The sequence below is a fragment of the Serinus canaria genome, chromosome Z, assembly GCF_022539315.1.
Source record: "Serinus canaria isolate serCan28SL12 chromosome Z, serCan2020, whole genome shotgun sequence".
Taxonomy (NCBI): domain Eukaryota; kingdom Metazoa; phylum Chordata; class Aves; order Passeriformes; family Fringillidae; genus Serinus; species Serinus canaria.
In genome coordinates, this window is record NC_066343.1 from 38,923,776 (window position 1) to 38,945,206 (window position 21,431).

A 21,431-nucleotide genomic window follows, 5' to 3' on the forward strand; every position below is an offset into this window, starting at 1 on the left:
CAAATGAGTCTTACCCCCCCCATCCCCTAAAAAACTTGCCATCCAATACTGCCTCCTGGGGAGTTCTCTTTCCCTCTGCTTTACTAGTATTGCCAGGAGGATGCCTCTGCTCCTTTCCCAGAGGGAATAGGCAGCAAAGGCAGTTTTAATTTTTTTCCGCCTCGATGATGAAGACAGTCTGAATTTTGTGTGGTTCCTCTCCATTTTGAGCCCATTATACTGCTAATGTTTGGCCTAGAAGTACAAAGAAGTTTTTTGTGAAGTTCCTGGAGGACTTCACAAACAATAGAGTAAAAATAAATAAAAACCACACTCGATACTTCTCTGTTGTACACTTACAGCTGCTGTTAAACACTCATATAAACCAGGCAATCGAATAAACAATCCATCCCATAAACCAGACTGTAAAAACTGAAACACAGCAAGGTGCAGAAGAGATCTGAACAGAATGTATTTGTAACTTGTTATGCTCTATCCATTCCTGTTATCTTTTTGAACTGTGCTGAGTTACCAAACAAATAAAAAACAACAATAAGTATGACTAAATGGGCAGAGCTTAAATGTAAGAACAATGTAAGTAAATCAAACACATATGATGGGATGGATATTTAAGCTAAGGAAAAAAACCATTTAGCACATTCAGGGCCCCAGCCATAATGACACTGTCTAAAGTGGGAGGGTATTTGAGCAGGAAATTTCAGGGCAAAATCTGCTTTCCGTTACTATCAGGATAAAGCTAATTATCTCTGTTAAAGTCCAAGAGATTATCCTGGATTTACATTGAAAAAACAATGCAGAATTTGGCCAAAGAGGACATCAACAAAGAAGTCATCTTATAACACTGTCTCACAAGAAAATGTACACAACCACTCAAATGACAGCTATGTATTTTCCTCTTTTGATTCTAAATGGCAATTGCATTTGACCTGCCATTTGTACTTTTAAGACCATATATTCTCTGGTTTTAAACCTTAACTGATAACTGTAAAAAATATGCTTCATTAAGCTAAAAGCCAAACTGAGCTGAAACACTTCAGAGAGAAATGAACTATAAAATATGAAGCAAGACAAAACAAAGAAGGGTAAATGCTGAAAAGAGGCTAAGTTAAAATAATACCTACATAGCCATATCCTTAAAAGCAGGGGTCTCCCATGATGACTTCAGGGAACCAGAGACAACAGGAAGTACGACTACAGAAAAGGTCTCTCTCCTCATCTCATGGTCTCAGAAGTATCTCACTAGGTATTTCACTCACTGGCAGGCAGTATGTCACTCTGGAGATGATGCAATACATATTTCCAGTTGTGGGTCTGCACTCCCTAGGTAACCTACCTTTGATGGTGAGGCTGAACAGAGAGGGTCACACCACATTCTGGAATCAGTTCCAGCAGAACAGGCAACTCAAGATCACCTCATCACATTGAATTCCCTGAGCTGGATATTAATTAATCCAGCCAGGGACAGCAAGATACAGCGTAAATTATTTACATTTTTTGCCCATATTTAAAAAATTAAATGTGACAGATTGAAAGTGTTTCCCCTCAGTCACAAACAATAGGTCTTAGCATTTTACCACCATATGTGACCATTATACTATCTAGGCTGACCTTCTAAACTATATGGAGCATAATATTGAGCTAAATTATTTGCACATGGCAGAAGACTGCCTCCAGAAAGAGACTGTGTCAGTCTTGACTTGAAAATCTGAACTATCCACTTGCTTTCATGCGCAATCATTTCATTGCTAATAAAAATGAATGCCTTTTTCTTTGTCTCTTAATCATTAACTTGTCTGGCTTGCATATCCCTGCCTTTGTCTTTAGGGGACTTTCTCTGATAGTTTTAGTAGCCTTTTCAGGTTTGGTATTAAACACATGCCATCAACACCCTTCTTGTACTTCTTGGTGAGGGAAAGAGACAGAAGTTCCTTCCCCCAGGAAAGCATTTTCTTCAATTCACAAGCCACTGTCTTGACTTTTCTCTTGAAAATTTTAAAATATCCCTTTAAAAGAAGTTGTTTCCAGTTGATTTTTTTCCTACTGGAAGCCATCACCACAAGGTTGTGATAAAACCATAAAATCAGCCCCCTATATCTCTTTACATCCATGGATTACATTAGTCCTTTCAAGTCCTTACTTCCTAAGGAGCACAAAAATGAAATACTTATGTGGTATTCATGTGAGTGTCTCATCTTGAAGACCTCACCCAATTACTATATCACAAATGTTGAAGGTTTCAAATGTATTCCCATCTACCTCATGAGAAAAGCAATGAGATTCAGGCTCTGAGACTGAACCATGGACTCACTGCTGGACAATACACAGACAACAGCTGACAGGCATTACTGCTCACTGAACTACCAACACTGTAAGATCCCTTTGTGTTCCACACCCTTAAATTATCTGCTGTGTCTGCTTCTGAGGATACTGTTCTAAATTTTGCTAGTGGTGCACATGTGGGACAGTTCTGAAGAAATTTGTTGTACCAAGACTCTGAGAAGAGAATGAGAACCTTCAAGATGCTAGGAAACCAGGTAAGGTGATGTTATAATGATAACCACAGCTGCATAAGTAAAAAGCAGTCATAGGAAGGACTCAGCTTGTGATGTGACACAAGGTCCCACAGAAAAAAAGTTTTGCAAATTTCTTAATTTCTCTTTTCCCACTATTTCTATTGCAATTGTGGACTGAACTATTTCTAAGACCTTGCTAGAAAAATACAGGTGTAAATGGCCAAGTGATTGTTTAGATAGTGTATCAAATTTTTACAGCATCTGCCATTCACAAAAAAAACAAGTTTCTGCTGTAATCCTATAGCAGAAGGATAGGAATTTACTATAAAGAGCATGCAGCAAGTCTAGACTGATGGCCATCAGATTATGCAGATTATGTCTTCAGTTTCTACAAGCTATTGCCAGAATAGAAATTTTGGCTTATTGAGATATCTACTCTCTATCACGGCAATAAAAGCCAACAATAGCCTTTTTTTTTTTAACCTTTTAACGTGTCAGCCTTCCCTGGATGCAGAAATAGGTTAGGTGAGTTGTATATTTCTGAGTGTTTGACACATTTATCCCATCCAGCATTCATTACCTATTATCCTGTATGAATTTTTGTATAGTGTATTGTTGTCTAATTTTTGCAATGTAGCAGCAATAGTTGCTCATGTAAGGCTCATGCCCAGCTGTTGTGGGTGCAAACTAAATACACACACACACACACACACACACACACTTTTTTTTTAATGTATATGTGTGTATATATATATAAATGTTCATATATACATATATATGTATACACACAGGCACACAAGCACACACACCCCATTATGTATACATATATATAGTAGTCCACAGCTGAGAACCAACTCACACTTCAACAGAATTAAAATAAGCTGACAGAAAATCTCCTCTCAGTACCTTGGTACTCTGCTCTAAATGAAAGGTGCTGGCTGCTACCAGCTATAGAAAACTGAGTAGAGAGGATTCACAGAACAATAAGGCCAGAAAGGCACTTGGGCCTTGTCACATCACCTGTGCAAGTCCAGCTTCTGAAGCACTTTGAGTCTTGTTTTGTGTCTCTGAAAAAAACCACAGCATCATTCAAGAGCTGTAAACCAGTTATCTCTTGGGTGGCCATCAGTGATTTGTCAGGTTTCTCACAAGCATTAGATCTTAAATGGGCTTTAAGGAAGGGATAGCTTCCTTAGAATCTAATGCCAGGCTGAACAAGAAGTGATCTTCCTGGAAGGACTGGAGGCATTTATGAAAGGCAAACAAGTGACTGTCAGAGGAATGGCATAATTCCCAGGCACTTATTTCCTACTTTTCTGGAGTTACATGTGGTAAATCAAATAGATCTGTGATTGCTGCAGCTTAACCTTTCAGTTGCTTTGTTTACAGCTTAAATCCTCACAGGACATATATTTAAACCCCAGAATTTTTATTTTCCTGGGTTAGAATTAGGTATCTTTTTGTAACAGAGTGCTGCAGCACCTTGGAGGGTGCCCAGTTCTCACCTGCCCAGAGCAGCAAGGGCACCACAGATCTTGTTCACTGTAAACTCATTTTGCTGTAGCTGGCATGTCTCTTCTCGGTCTGAAACACATGTGTTTACTGTCTTTTGGTGCTACTACTTGATTCCTCATGAGCCATTTTACTTTACTGTTTTTTTTACAGTAATTTATTTTGTTTAGTTGACCAAGATCCTGTCAGCTTGGCTATAGATAGCCATGATGGCATAATTTATTACATCCCTACATTCAAATAAGCATTACTCAAGAATAAATTCTAATAAAAAAGCTATAATTGTCTTAAATGCATGAGTCTGATGAACTTAATTCACCCTTCATGGAAAAAAAAAAAAAATAAACAGTTTATCTATACAGAAACTTGCCCTTGCATAATAAAACTGAGGTGCACAAGACCCTCAAGCCCTAGCAAGCTAAAACTGATCTTTTGCATGCTAAAACAATTGGGATATATCAGAATAGCTGAAAGCTTAATTTGGCTGTTTTCAGAAAAAGTATCAGATATTAATCATCCTGCATTTCTCTTTCTATGATGGTTCCAGCCTACTAAAAGCTTTTCAGCACAGTATGGTAAATCAGCTTTAGGCAAAAAAACTGAGCTGGAGTTTTGACAAAAGCTGCCTTTGCAGATATGTATACACTTAATTTATAAATGCTAGTCTCAATGCACTTCTTCTAAGAGGTTAATCATCATACAACTTAGAGGTTATTGTGCGTGAGTTGCTGTGTAAAACCTGTTAGTATTATTTTATGGGGGCAAATCTGGTCTGTCTTTCATATTTAACTGGAGACATTGATCTCAGCATGAACACCCTTCCCGTTCAGACTTGGAAATCCTTTCCCTCCTCACGATGCTAATCTTTAGGAATCTTCTGTATTACAGAAATAGGAATACTTGGCAAAGGATGGGAAAATACCATGTAGCATATCTCATATAATAGATACTTGCAGAGGGAGAAGGGCCAATGAACACACTGTCTTCTAAATATTAACTCTTTTTTATCTCTATTTTCAGAAACAGACATAGTGTGAAGGGCATCCCAGGATGCCCGGCTGAGAAGTAGGACCTGAATGAAACTACCTGCAGAAATGAGCCACATTCAAACTCAGAGTAAATGGGTAAAAAGGTGAAATTCAAAGGAGATTGCAGTGGTTTTGATCTACATTGCTTTGCTTTTTCTCTTCTAATTTTAAAAGGAAAAAGAAATAATTTTGTGTCTCTGTCTTGCAATAATGAGCGATGTAGGGACCTCAGGCAGGTGCAAAGGAGTGCTCTTTGTTGTTACTGCTAGGTAAGGCTTTATAAAGCTTTACCTATCGGTAACAGCTCTGCATGAGGGAGTACAGAAGGGTTTTACTGATGGCCTTTCAAAACTAAATATGAAAAGCAAATGGAGCTTTCAAGCTTGAGAAAGAATTAACTATATGCTTGGCTCATGATAGAAATTCTATTCCCTTTTTAAAAGTTAAGCACATACTCAATCTTTACCTTTTTCTGAACTATCTGAAAGACAGCATAGCATCTGATCAACCATGTTACATGGGTAGGTCTGCTCTTTTGAAGCTTACTGAGCATAGAAAGAAAAGGGAATATTAATGAAAAAATCATAGCAGCATGACAGAACCCAGTCTTATAGATCACTTTTGAGCAAATTATTTACCCTTAAGTTTTTTTCCAATTCCTTCTACAGTTCTATCAGGCTACAACACACTGCGTGGCTTTCTGTGAGGAAACCTGAACCTTACACATTTTTACCTTATGCTTTGCTTTCTTTTAGCCAACAGAAATAAACCCTTCCCCTAAGCACAAGGCTCAGACTCTGCCTGCTTCCTTCACTGCACACAGCTAAGGCTTTGCTGATACATGGTTGTTTGCTCTTAGGATTCTGTGGGTACCTCCTTCTCTCCGGGATTTTGCCGTAAGTGGTCTTTAAACACAAAGAAAAGTAAAGGGTTTAGCCATTTCTGAGAAGGACCCCCAAATGACAGCTAAAGACTCTGGATGTTGCAAGCAACCAAATTACAAAATCTTCCTTCCAACCAAATTATAAAAACCTTCCTTACCCCACATTATTTACTGAAAAACAAACTCATCAGAATGAAGTAAGAACATCTCGAGTCTTCTTACACTCTGAGATGGCAGGAACATCAGTTCACCCCCTGTCCTATGGGGGCATAGAGGGGGTTAGCATTTTACTGCCCAAGCTCCATGTGACAGAAGAGAAGACCAAAACATCATAAAAGGTGAACAAACCTAGACAAGCAGCTATTCCCTTTTACAGGCTTGCTGTCCTTCAGCATTTCTGCCTTCTTCCATGGTGAGATACTTTCTCTGCTTTTGTTTCCCTGCCAGACTGGCACACCTTTTTGTTTTCTAACATGCCATACACAGAGGCTTTTGTCCCCATAGGGCATTTTCCCCTTGGCCCTGCAACTGTTTCAGAATTCCAGTGCTTATGATGTAATTGGCAGCACATGTATGCAAGGCACACCCAAAAAAATTCATCTTTATTACTGGGCTGTGACAGATACCTCTACAGCAGTCACAGTGCAGTCAGAAGATTATTACATTGCACTACCTTCAAACAACAAGACCTGCAAGACTTCCCTTTTAGGTCAACAAAATGGATTCACAAAGGGTTTGCAAGACTGAACATGCTGGGGGTTTTTCAGGATCAAAGCCCTAACAATTGCAAAGAAAAGATGACTTTTCTTTTGTCTTGTTATAAATGCAGTGGGAAAAAAATTTCTATGTTTCCACACAAGCATAGCACATGCTAATTTTTCAAGTTTGAAAAGGTCGTATTGCGTATTGCAGACCACACATCACCTCCTCTGCTGACCCGATTCTTCTCTCCTGCATCCTCCAAAGGACTAATATAATAAAGTACATGTTTATAAAAAACAAATTATTTCCTATGTAAAGGCCATGATGTTTCTACAGTCTGGGTGATTTACCATTCTTCAGGGTCTGACAACCTTCCCAAGTCCTAGGGAAGGATGCAAATTAGACTGTACCATGCTCCTTGCATTTACCTCTGCATAAGCAAACAGTGGTACTCCTACTTGGACATTATCTGTAAACTACACTAAACTACAGCCCAGCCAGATTTGAGAATATTAAAGGTTTTGGTTTTTTTTTAATAGCAGTGAGATGAGTGCCTGTTCTAATTGTCCTAATAGAAAACCCAGTCTGCTCCATGATAAAGTGAGAAAAGAAAACTGTGACTTGTCAGTGGGAACAGGAGGGCTTTCCCAGGTAATTTCTCTTGCAGGAAAAAAGTCACATGTTTTCCTCTTCTGTCTTGGTTCAGCATGTTATTTTCACACAACATGAAAACAGATACACCTAGCTAACACAGGTAGCAGAGAATATAAGGAATCTCTTTTCATCCACTTGAGCTCTTGATTGTATAATCTGCCAGCAGAAATTATGTTTCTGCATATTTCAGACAAATAAGGAGGAATACTACACCTTTGCTAAAACAAATTTGGTGAGAGACAAAAAGTCCCCATTATGTTCAGCTCCTTGCAACTGATCTGCACAACATACAGCCCAGGGCCACTTGTCCTTTAGTGGATCACAGGCAATGCCTTGCCCAGTATGCCCCCATGGCTTGGGACAGCCAGGCACCAGTCACTCAGCCAGCCCGTGGTCAGTCTGTTGAATGGAGGTGTGTTTAAAGTAGCATCAGAGATGTGTTGGTTCCACTGCAGACAACAAACCCACAGGTCTGTTTGGTCTCAGCAAGGGCTCCTTCAGACTCTCTTTAAGTAAGGCCTTTGTAAATTCTCACTAACAGATATAAATCCCCTCCCACACATCAATAAAATTTTATTTTAGAGAAAGAGAATGAACACAGATACATTGATCAAAAGTTAACTATACAGTATGTCAGGAGCTAATGAAAAACAGAGACATATACTCCTTTAGGATAACAACAGTTTCCCACAGGGTCCAGTGTGATAACAAACTGTCAGAGCCCCAGTACCAACAGTGCCAAAAATCCACCACCAAATGGGTCTTTTAAAGCTGTGGCCCATGATGAGGTTGAGGACAAATTCAGTCTCTGCCAATATGCTTTCACTACCTAAAAGCATCTTGGTTTTGAGTTGATAATTATAGTGCTCTGAGCCAGCCAGCTGTCACTAAGGAACAGGAGCTGCCCAAATGAAGCAAAATGCATAGAGGTTTACTGCTGATTTCTCACACAATAATGAACTCAGTTACAGCCTTTTGAGGCATGGAACTGAAAGACAGTAAGGAGTAGAGGAAAAAAAAGAAGAGGAAAGGAAAAAAGAAAGAGCTTTGAACATTTTGTTCTAGTCAGTTTTCATGAATGAGGAAAACACCAGGCGTGATTCAATCGAAGGATGCCCCCCCACAGTCATGCTGCTGCTGGAGAAGTGGCCACTGTGCAGACACCTGAGACATATATTTCCCAAAGCACACAGACCCAGTCTTTGCCGAAACATGAACTTTCACTGACGGCAGCACACATACATAGCAGGGCAAACAAGAAGAACGGCAGAAACGGCTGAATGAACTTTATTCAGGATCTGACATACAATGTCAGTATAATGAATGTGACCTGACTGTTACACTTATAACAAGACTCAGTTGGCAGCTTTGCCCAATTAGTACCAGTTCATTTTATGTTGATAACTAGTATACACATACGATATTCTGTAAAAGCTGATGTCGCCATAAATCATAGTTCTTTTTATCCCCTGTGCTCTTTGTATTTGGAAAGTACTTTCAGTTGAATCTTCTTTAATACTAGTTATAGACTGAAATTAATGCAAATGTAATTCTGGCAGTCTCTGCAAGACACCAGAAACACATGGACCAGAAAGGTTCTTTTCTCACCCAGCATCTATATGACTACTGCTCTTAAAAAACAAAACTGTTTTGTTCCAGCAACTATACACCATGATATTTACAGCAACTTTAGCCTGCACAGAATTAAGATAGGCAAAATATAGGGGTTTTCTCCCCTTCCTCCTGAAGTTCAAGTTATCTCCCAGAGCAACAACTATCAGTTTGCCTATGTACTCACCTACTTGGGAAACATTTCAAGCAGCAGTAACTAACACAAACAGCTGCCACATTTGTTGTACTGTAATGGCAGAGTACCCCACATGCTTACCAGTAAAGGAAATAGTAAAAATTGCCGTGATTTTTACTGTTACCAGTAAAAAGGCTGAATTCTTGTCTCAAGCTGCTTGAACTGACAGATGCAGCCAAGGAAACGGGTGTTGTCCCTTGATATGCCCTGGTGTGCACCTGGCTAAAACAATGAAGCCGAGATGTCACCAGGGTAGCCTAACAGACCACTTTACAGGCAGTGTTTGTGAAGGGCTGCCTCCTGCAAGACCACCACCAGCAGGAGGGCAAGCCCAGACTTGCTTTTAGGAGGGACATGTCTGGAGTCTGTTGTCAAACCAGAGGGATACTTTGCCTTTTGGTAGTCTAACATCCACAGAACGGCCCTTAGGCAATTTCCAGGCCTCTGTGCTTCTAGCCTGTCATTCAGAATTTTAATGAGGAGGAAGGGTCAGAAGGTAACATAATTATTTACAAACCAATGTCAGAATTTGTGGGGTAGTTTTTCTAGTGTTTTCACATGTACAACTCTAAACTGACTTATAGACTAGTGCATTTCTTTCAACATTGCTTGTCATATTTATTCTTCCTTTTCTTGTAACATTTTCTTCAGTAAGAGAAATGTAATTCAGCCATATGTTCCAAGAATATAACAGGCTCTAACTGCAAAAAATAACTATTACTGATTTTCATTTTTCCTTACAGAGAAATTACACAGAGACAACATTGTTTGCATCTGAGGACTAGATACACACACACACACACACACACACACACACACACATACACACACACACACAAACAGATTAAAAGGTATTTATCATAAATATTTTGGCAAACAACTCTTATGAGACTTCTGCTGAGTGAATCCCTATATGACTGTTTTCCCCACCTCGAAAATAAGGCCAGAAATGCATACCTAGATGTTTCATAATAGTAGTGGGGATTTAAAAAAATATTAGTTATTTTTTACTTGAATAGTGTGACAAAGCTATAAAGCATAAGCTATGTATTCATCAAAATTCTTACTTGGTATATTTTGAAAACAATGGCACAAACTCCTCACTGCCATCTTAAGTACATAACCTCAGCTGGGAAATTTTTAGATATGAGTATGACTGCAACAAATACTTCCTTGTAATTTTACTGATTCAGGCCTCCTTAAAGTGAATTATAATGCACTCAAAAATAAAATAAATCAGCAATACATTCAGAAAAAAAAAAAATTTAAATCAATACTATTTCTCTTGCATTGCATTCGGAATTGTCTTGTATGCCATGAAAGCAATCCTCACTCACACAATGTGAGCTGGGAAAACAAGTGGGGTTCTTCCAGATTAACTGTCACAAAGAGAAACTGCTGAAGAACGCAATTAAGAAACCCACAGCATTCCCTTAATTTAAGACACATTAAAAAAAAAACAAAAAACACTTGCCATGAACAAAGGAAAATAAATGTGAGGTCTGCTGCTAACTGTGCCCTAATTCTTTGCTTATTTCAATCTTTATGCTGTTAGTTTACAGTATTTTATGTATTATCCTTCATAAAAATAAACAGGTCTTGGGGGTTAACATGCCACAACCAGCACTTCAAAACTACTTGCAATAACTCTCTTTCCACACCTTCATAGATGTAAACAAATGAAGATTTCTGAACAGGGGCTACGGGTATCATTTGCCTTCATACTGTGCCAAGCAGTCTTTTGCAATGCCAGTTGTTGTGGAAACTGGGGAAAATGGTAAATTGCATCCTAATGAGGGCTATTCTAGCTAAGCACTGGAACAACATCTTTAGGAAAAATCTCTTCTCAATAATATTTTAAAAGGCATTTTCCTCCATAATTTACCAAATTGAAAGCTACGACAGTAGCTATGAGGAAGCAGTTTGAAAAATCTTGATTATCCTTGCTACTGTTCAAAAAGAACTGTGTTTTCACATAAAGACTTTGCTGAAAGCCCTAGGTAAGCACAGCTGTGATAAATCATGCTCCAGCATTTTTAGTTCAAGTCCAGTTCAAGTCCAGTTCAGCAGGATTCTGACATAACATTCCCAAATCAGTGACAGACTTGTCACTGACACTGAGGGGAACCTGAAACAAACAGTCTCACAGAAACAAGGGATGTCTTACCACAGAAATACCTCCCAAAATGAACAAGCTGTGAGACTGAATAAGAAGAGAGTACACACATAGAAAGTGTGTTACGTGCTGCAGCTCTCCACTCATTAATTAATATCTGCAGATATACAGAAGGGGACGATGATCCACATTGCGGAATTTGGTGAGAAGGAACACAGGGGAGAGCTAAAATATGGGCAGGGTGCAGGGTGAACTCTAAAATATAGAAAGACAAGGAAGATGACTAAGCTGCTACTGTTGAAAAGAAAGGGGATCTCCAGACCTCAGGTGACTAGTAGTGCTAGAGAGGTATCCCCCTATTTTCTCACTTAAGCATTTTAGGTCCTTAAATCATGTTTCTTCATTCTTAACAGTGTTTTATACCTGCTCAGGAAGATAACATCTGTCCTGCAAAGAATTCCCTTAAAGATTTTATGCAATATTTTACATAAATACTAGGCCTAATACAGAAAGAATCTGTCCATATCCAAACCAACACAAGCCACTTTTTTCTGCACAGTGATTTTTTTTTTTTTCTGTTACTCTAGATAATCATATTTGGGATATGTTTAGAAAAAAAAAGACAGAAACTTTTGCTAACTTCTATATCACTACTTCTTAATGACTCAACTTTATTTTAATGCCGCATATTGCACAGCTGTGCCTGTTGGAAATATTTCTGCATCCTATTTTGTTAGTTGTCCTACAATTTCAGAAGCTTGTGATCTCTTATGGAAGTTTGCAGATGGAGTTCCCTCTCCCTCCCCAGCTATAGCATGACAATCCATGCCAGAGCACAAGCTCTGGCACAGACTTTGGAGAAGGATGTGGAAAGGTTACATAATTTTGCAATAAATTCATTATGATCAAGCATCACCAGTTAAAACAATCACTCTCCTGGCCAAAGAAATAAGTGAGTAAAAGAAAAACAAAAAACCCAAGTCTTCACTTTTCTGATGTCCTGTTGCATCAAAGCACAGGTTGCAACAAGCTGAGAAAGTGTAATGTGCTTCAACGTCTTTTTCAGTTGCTATGGTACAGTTTCTTATGGAAAATTCCTTGTTCTGCGTGATGTTTTTCCTGCCTCATTTGGGATGGCAGAACCGTTCCTTGTGTCACCTGAGAAACCGGGCTGTCAGTTTCCACCTATTGGTGAGAAAGAAACTCATCAGCAGCAGAACTCAATGGAAAATTCCTTGGTTAGAAGTTTCTGCGCTGGAGGCCAACATGACAGTGGGGAGCAAGAACGGATAGGTCAGGGGATGAGGGTGCCACACAGGATATCTGGCTTCCACCTCAGGGTCAGACACAGATTTCCTGTGTAATCTGGGGCAAAGGATTTAATCGCTGGGACTCCCTGCTCATACAGGCAGAGCAACCAAGCATCCTTTCCCCGTTCCTCACCCTGTGTGTGAAGCCCCAGGTCTGTAACCTGCCCACTGGACAACCAAGTAGCTCCAGGATACAGGAGTGGGGCCATAGCCCAAAAGCTCTTCAGGCAAGGGTTAGGTGCACCTGCAGAGTCCCCAGTGCTTTGCACAGTGAAGTCTTGTTTGGACCATGGGGCTCTGAAGTGGAAATAATGCCAAGTGGTTTCATTATTTTCTATTTTTAAGGAAAAATATCAACATAGGCAAGGAGGGAAAACTCCAGCTTTACAGTACAGCCAAATAGGAAAACCACTGGGCTTTTGGAGGAGATCTGCAATCTATTTTCTGCATAGATAATACTGAAAATTGCCAGAAACACAGCATAAAAATGGTAATATAGCATGACATTAGTGAGACAAAACAATCAGGGATCAGGCCATTTCACTAGGGAAATTTTTTTTATGGACTAGTTGGAAGTAATCCAATTTTAATGTGACATTTTTTCTGCTGGAGTGCTTGCCCTTCCAATCAAAAAACAATTGGATTCCACCACTTTTCATTCATGACAAATACAAAGCATGGTTAAAAAGAAAAACAAAAAAATCATTAATATTTTTATGTTGTTGGATACCTGTGGTACTTCAGAATGCTGAAATTTCCATGGACTCCCTATGGTGGAGAGAAGAGCTTTTGACCTCTCTGACCAAATGGGTTTTTAAAATAATAAATGCATAAGTGTTTGAAAAGAGACTCCTTTAGTAATGTCTGTCATGAGAATGAAGAGCGTTCAAAATACGACAGTGCAAGTGCATTCTGCAGGACAAATTTTCTGGTGGTGCCAACATTTAAAGCTCCATTGACTTCAGTGGAGTTTTACCCTTTAATCTAAGAAAGTTTGGACTTGTTGGATATCACTTGCAGTTACATACAACTTTTTGTCTTTTAGAATCCCTTATCAGATAAGTTCAACAAGAAAAATAGTGGAAACAGGTGTAGGAATTAAAGAAAATGTACTAATATTAATTAAATGTTAGTGAGGACATACAAATTTTTGATTCCTATAGCATTAATTCCAGCAAAAAAAAATTTCCTGAAAAAATATTAATGATGTAAAATAAAGTTTCGAATATTTGGTGATTTTACCTTTTTGCTTTCTAAAACAAAGAAACAAATTTAACATTCCAAAGTGGGAAAATCCTTCCCCTCCCCCAGACTAGCACACACAAATACACTCTTATCCATATTTTTGAACTATTTTCACAAATTGAAATATTTTCACAAAAAATTAATTTTAAAATATCAACTTGTTTAAATTTTATTTAAGGCTTTTTTTCTGTTTCAACAGTTCAAGTTGAAACTGGAGACAAAATTGAACCAAGTTCCCTCTGCTTCCTCTTATATTTTAAAGCAGCAAATAATCTCGAAATGCTGAAATCTCCCATGGGAGGAAAATTCTATTTTTGAACAGCTTTACTTCTGTGCATTTAAAATCTCAGCTGCTACTGGAGCTCTGGAGGGGAAGGACTTTTACTGAACGTGGAATAATTCAGTAAAGGCTGTATTATTCTGGCTGTACAAGGTGGTTGGTAAAGGCTGCAGGACCTTCCTATCTCACTTTACATTATGATGGAGGAACCACTGCTTCAAGGCTGCCACCAGATGTAGAACTGGTTGCCAATCTCACACAGAAGCTGTGCAGGATCTGGGCACACAGTGGAGCACATTGCTCCACTGATTATTTTCCTTATTCTACCAATGGGGACTCCCAGTTGACAAACTTCACATTCCGATTGAATTCTGTGACTTAAAAGAAATTGCTCTGAAAATCTCTCCCAGGCTGAGCAAGATTATAATAATGAAAGAATTCTGCATTTTAATTCCTATGTTACTGCATAGACTTTGTCTACATACCAATCCTTTGGAATAGCAAAGTACTGCATGCAGCAGTATTTTTGTGTTAGAACTCGGCATTTATGGATTAAATGGATGGATTATGACGGGCGATCTGATCTTCAGTAAGGATGGTGCTGTTATATCAATATTCCCAATAAAAGAAAATCTGAAGAATAGTTCCTCAGCTTTTCAGCAGCCAGTGTAAATTAGGATACCTCTTAAACACCCAGACTCTTTGATAATCACAAGCACTGCTGTTACATTTCCCTTCTCCCAGCGTCCTAGTAATCTTTCTCCTTGTACCTCCAGCAGCATAAGTAGAAGCTGGAGGTGGGGGGCACAGACTGATAACAGAAATAAAGAGTGACCCAGAAGAGATTTAAAATAAATAAATCTCTCCCAGAAGAGATTTTTGTTTTTCATTTTGTATTCTATTGATGCTTTCACACTCCCCAAATCCTGAGACATTTATGATTATGACCATAATGCAATGCCATCGTGGATTCAAGAAGACTTCCCTTCTGAACATATAGAGAAGCAATAACAGCAGTTTAAAAGCTATAAAACCAAGTCAACAAATTGTTAAAGCCACAGTTACAAGGCCCTGCCACATCAACCTCCAGTTCTCTTCACTTGGGGTACAGAGGAGTGTGGGTAAATTCCCTTCTCAACCTGACCAGCCTAGTTAGCTATTAGGATGAAACAAAGCAAAATTGGAAAACTTAATGAACCCACTGGCCTGGTAAAAGGCAATTAGAAAATCCTTAATAAAACACCGTGCGGTTATCAAGTCAGGTACTGTATCAAAAGCAAAGACTACTTGCCTAAATCCTTTGTTCTCTTAATCCTAATCCTGAAACCATGGAGAACAAGGTAGGTAGTGATTGCAATTATGTTTAAGTTTGGAGAAGTACAGCTGGAAAACATTGGATTCATCAGAGTAAATTGACAACAGGCCCTTTGTCTTGCTTATCTTTTATTTCCTTTCCCCTCCCCCTTTCTCTGCTTCCTACCTTTTGTTTGGGAATGATCTGTACACTTTACTGTCTCCCAGAGTGACACTTCTTACTGGAGCCCACTCTGGTTATTGCTTGGGTGCAAGTCATAGGATCTTGTATTTTCCTTTCTCTGTTGTCTGAGCATGAATTATATCTGCTGCATCTTTGTGACGTTGGTTTAGTTTTGTCCAGTCTAATTAGTTTTCTCAGTAATTGTTTGTTGCAGTTTATATTTATGACACCAGGATCAACCTTGAATGTGCTGTGCTTGCAGCCCCTAAAGATAAGAACCGGTCTCCATATTTGCAACATGGGCATTATTCCCTGTAACAAAGCCTAAGGACATATACTGTGTTCTGCCCATACAGAGCAGCTGCCTGTTAAAGGTAACAAGCAAAATGTTAGAGTTCTCATTGACTTTCTATTGTTTCATAATTTTGCTATAAAATGTAATAATATACTTCACATTTTTGCATTCATGTACAGGGTTCATTTCATAAGTCTTTATTTTTCCCTGACACTTTGCTCCCCCACCTTTCATTGGGTTGAAGAGGCAAGGAGAAGAAACTGTGTCATATGAATCAAACTATCAACCTTCTCTAGATACCAGTAACTGTTCAGAAGTGTGATCTTACTTACAGTCCTCCTACAGCTTGCACAACTTAACAACACACACAAAGAATTTCAATAATTCAAGTGTGTCAGAATGCAGAAATGCTTAGCTTGCACAGTATTAAATGGCTCATCAATTTACTTAAAAGCAACAGCTCAAAAGCTAATTCGAAATACAAAGAACAGTTGTATCTGGGTTTGGTTTGAATGTGTTCAAATAGGCTTTGATCTATGGTTGCCTTAGATTGACTACCTAGTGAGCTAATATTCCATGCAAAACTCGAAGTCCAGATCTGCACAGACACTGCCTCTCAGAGTTTCAACCAGAAAGCAGAATAGGGAACAATGAACTGCTTGTGACCATGGAGAGTTTATATCCTAGCTTGTGAACCAGGATTTCCTTTCCTTACTGCAAGAGTGTCAAGATCTAGGAAAGATTTACACCCAGGATTGATCTTTCCTGAGACTGCATTTCCATTCAAATAATAGTTTTTCTTTCTTAGAAATGAAAACTCATCTGTTGAGATGCTTTAGCTAATGGACAGTGAGGATTTTAACATGCATGATTGTATGTAGTATACCTGTAGAGAAATACCACAGAAAGCATAACAATGTTTCTTAAAAGCTTTTGCAGACATCTACATGGGATGTATGATTGCTCTTATGGGGCCAAGAGCTGTGGGTGGGCACAGTCCTTTTTATATGATGAAAAATAACTGTGGCACACAGAGGCAGGAACTCCATCCCAAGAGGAGACAAAAAAAAAAAAATCAACCATTTCTCTATATACTTTCTCTCCACTGTTAGAAAAAACACACAACACTTTTCTGTGTTTTTCCCATAGAAAGTGCTGTATGTATTTCTGTGTACATATTCTGTCAATAAACACAAGCTGCAAAGTTGAGATGACAAAGCTGTCCTCTGCAGGAGCAGTGTGTTTTGCAACCTCTTGAAAACACTCTGTCCTGCAGTCAAAAAAGGAAACCTATGAGTCCAGAAGAAATCTCTTACCAGTTTGTTTAATGTTGCCATTTACCACAGCCCTGTTTCAGATGTTGAGGCCAATCTCAAAACACACAGAAATCAATAGGCAGGAAAGACTCATGTTGGTTAAAATGGGAAATCAATTCTGGATTGGTTCTCTAGAGGAAGGCTATCACTGCAAAGAAAAGTTGAATCTTCTCATCTTCCTCATTCAGTAAGAACTTGGACTTTGTGATCTTGGATGTTTTTCCCAGTCCTAATAATTCTTTGATTTCTGAAAGATATACTCTTGCACTGTGTTTATTTCTAAGTGCAGTACAATTTCAGGGTTCTCTAAAATTCTGCCACAAAAAGAGGCAAAAAAACTGTAGAATTTACCAGGTTGAAAATACCTGGTAAATTCTACAGTTGGAAAATACCACTTTAAGTGCAATTCAACCTGGTAAACGTGGGAAACCATTGCCAGCAAGGATATGTACTACATTAGAATGTATAATGCAAAAGCCTTTAGCAAGTTGGGAAATAGACATCTTCCTCTTCAGGTAAAAAAGCTAAGACAAAAAGGAAATACATTCTCCAAGAAGTTCTCTGTGATTTGAGTCTTAAGTCTGTGCTCCTATACCACATCTTCAGGATGAGAACTGTGACACTGTGTCTGAAACTACACCTTACTGAAAAAATGCACTGATGTCTTCTCTCAGGGGTGGGCACAAGGCCAAAAGGCTCTTTCCTGCCAGGCTGAGCTGAGCTTTTGAGCTCCATGTCTGCTGCCAGTTGGGGCTCACTAGGGCATCTGAAGGAGTCCAGCCCACTAATTCACCTTGCCAGCAGTGGCCACAGAACTGATGTGACTTGTTCACAGTTCACACCTGCAGTCAGCTCTGGGCTGACGAAGTTGAGGGACTGCAAACTTGCCTCTGCTTGTCCTGCTACAGATGGGGTGCCTTTCTCTAGGCACTCTGTGAATGCTGTGGGGGTTCAGAACCCTTGGGGCAGAACTAAAGGATCAACCCTCTGATTGCACTGAGTGCAGGACACTGATCATCCCTCATCTTCCTAACACCTGCCAGGACAGATGAGCATCAGCTCTCTGCTGCAATGGCTGTGGGTGATCTGTGACCCTCTGGCCTTACAGCTGCTTCTGATCTCTCTTCTCCTCTGCTCTCCTGGTCCTGAGTGTTTCAGCCATAGAAGGATATAAATATGTTGCTGTTATTGTCAGGGAAGGTGTCACATAGTATTCAGGGAATATCTGCTTGTTTATTAGATAGGGTTAGTACTTACAAAAGGACATCAATGTGTCACCAAGCATAAGATAATGTTTAAGTGTTAGAAGACTTGAAAGAAATACACAACTTAAGGTTTACTGGATGCTTATTTTGAAGAAAGGTTCCTAATAGGTATTGCCATTTTCAGGTACTAGAAATGTTACTACTGTGATCCACTGCAGCAATTTGTCCATTCCTGAACTGAGCAGATAAAGTATGCAAAATGAAGCGAGAATTTACCATCAACATAAGCAGGAATGGCATTGCTGGGCAATGATAGCACAAATAATTTAATTATCACCTGATTGTACAGCACCTTTGCACACCTGCCATTGCACAAGTGAACTTCATGTGCGAACTTCACAACACTGCCTAACAGGGTACTTCCAAACTAGGTGTTGGAGAATTAGCCTATAAGCATTCCTCTTGCTCTTTACCACCCAAGAAGGAGCTTTCCAAGCTTTCCTGCACATGGCAGATCAATGCATTTCTGTCTGAAGGCAATCCCATTGCTATTTCAGTCTCCACTTCCTTGAGTGGAGTCTGCACATACTGCAAAATTGATGAGAATAAAACAGGGACAAGATAAATCATGTCCTCCTGCAAAGCAGTTGGAACAAATCAGACATGTAATTATTGTGTTTTCTTTGCCAAAAGCTGAAGCTGAGGTTCTTGTTTCTTTTCCATTTGTTTCTCCCTTTTTCTGTTCCTACTTTCTGTGGAACATGTTGCACTTGATGGGTACTGTTTACATCCTTGAAAGAGAGCCTAAGAAATCAAAACCAAACCACCTAAAGAAATGGCCAGCCACACTCAAAAATAAGAGTTGCTGCCTGGGAATGGCTTCATTTCAGAAAGTTTCTAGCTGAAACTTTGGCTCAAGGAAGTATTCATAACGGCAATAGAAAATTCTGTCAAATCTGTCTTTCCTTCAAAATTCTATAAACTGGAGATTGTTTGAACTAAGATTTAGTTTCTATCCAGTCTTGGGAATAAATAACAACATGATAGAGATGGCCACCCCATTTTTCATTCCTTCTTTCCAGCTCAATGGGAAATAAACCAAGATGGGACGAGGAAAGAAGGAAGGCATCTCTGAAAACGGCTTTGCTTCCCACCTTCTTAACTCTGATTCCAATCATCCAATACAACTCAGAGCTGCTCAAGGCACCCTCTTGCAGCCTTTTCCTGCAGCCTGTGCAACTACTGACTTTCAGCAGTTTCCAACAACCAGTTTTCAAAGGCATTTAGGTAGCTAAAGGTGAAGCAATAATTTACTAGAATTTCCCAAAGTACTAAGCTGACTAAACCTCTGAATTCTATTGACCAGACTTTACACTTTGAAGCAGTTTAGGGTTCCTTGGAAAACCAGTTGCTCAGTTTTATTTAGCACCTGAATGCTGCTTCAGTGCACTAGCTGACACCTGAAAATGGAATTTAGATTCCCTCAACTGCAGAAATTAAAAAAAAAAAATCCCTAGAGAGAGTATTAGTATTAAAGTATTATTATATATAATATTAGATATTCGGAGATATGTTGCAATATAGAGAAACAGGAAATAATTGATATGCATGCACCACATATTTTTTATAAATGCAAAAATACACCCCCATATACAATATGTTTTCCATTTAATTATTAAATTGGTCCTCAAAGCTAACAGGCAAGCTGCTAGCCATAGGTAGGGCACAATGTTTCATCTGGAGAGCTTTTAAGAATTTCAGACCTCGTTGCAGCATTTTGACTTGGCTTATTTGACACGTATTTTCCCCTTCAGGAGTTTTGTACTTCAATCCCAGTAAATCCCTCTCAATCTGCAAATAATAGTCTTCAATTATTATGGGCATGGACGGACTAGAGATAAAACCAATCCAGTGCTCAACTCATACCAGATCTGTATGCTTCAGAATTCACTCCACATTCTGACCTCTGAGGATCAACGGCCCATCCTCTCTGGAATGTTCTGCTCAATCACAGGCTGAGAAAGCCACTACTCACTGCCAAGTGCTACTGAGCTCAAGGAGTGCCTGTCTCTCCTTATGTCCCTCAGGCATTGTCCCAGTAAGCAGAGGTCCCTTCAGCATCCTTAACCAAGAAAGCAGAGGGTAGTGAAAGGTGTTCTCACTTCTGTCCAACAAATCAAAAGAAAACTAGCTTAAGGGCAAGTGAGAAAGGGAGAGCTCTAAAAATTTTCATAAAATACATTTCAGCTGTTGATTAATGATGGAAATACATTCCTGGAATTGTCTACTCACATAATCCTAGTTTTTATATTACTCAAAAATGCTGAACTTAGGTACTTTACTATATAGAATATATATCTAAATTAAAATGGGCATATTAATTAAATATCTTCCATTGAGAAAAAAAAATCTTATATTTTTTTCTCCAGCTGATCTTGCAGAACATGAGAAGCCTATTTAGAAGTTTATTAACAAGCTAATGCTGACAAAAAAAAAATTAATATTTTAAGAACATTACAGAGTGCTTAATAATATTACCAACTGGGTTTTTATTGTAAATTATTATTATTATTATTTTATCTCTGATAGAATTTAAAAGTCAGTTAGGTTCAATTTGTTGCTAATCTACCCTATGCTTGTAAAACAGATGCAGAGAAGTCTGAGACACTGAGGAGCTCCTCAGCAAAAACCTGTCAAAACCAAAACTAGCATACTTAAACTTCATGAACCTCAGTGGCATTTTTGCTGGGAAAGGTTTCTTACAAGAGGTGACAATCAAGCTTCACAGGCTGCAGAACAAAAAGGCTTTGGGACATTAATCATCCAAGAGCAGCTGAAAGCTCAAGCTTTCTGCAACCCAGCCCTCATATTCATCTCAAATGGGATACAGGGGGAAAGCATCTCCCTGGTAGAATTTAGTAGCCAGAGTAAAAATTATGTAGGAAAGGGAAGGACAACACTGAGCAGGTGAACTACTGCTTGGTGAGAGCTGCCATGCAAGTCAATACTGCCCCAATCACACACGGAATCATGATGGGCATGCATATATTCAGAGTTCTGAAGTCTTCAGGCACAACAGGCCATCCAG

General features: G+C 39.0%; 1 protein-coding gene across 3 annotated transcripts in view; it reads right to left on the reverse strand.

Annotated features, from left to right (window-relative positions):
• Positions 1-21,431, reverse strand: part of NTRK2 (neurotrophic receptor tyrosine kinase 2) — a 196,123-nt gene that overhangs the window by 52,375 nt on the left and 122,317 nt on the right. The window contains exon 13 of one of the 3 annotated variants that reach the window (XM_018922996.3): positions 11,667-12,400. The exons of the other annotated variants lie outside the window; for them this stretch is intronic. Within the exon in view, the coding sequence (XP_018778541.1) occupies positions 12,390-12,400 (11 nt within the window). The 3' untranslated portion in view covers positions 11,667-12,389. Of the gene's footprint in view, positions 1-11,666; positions 12,401-21,431 lie in introns of those variants that run through there. 3 annotated transcript variants of the gene reach the window in all.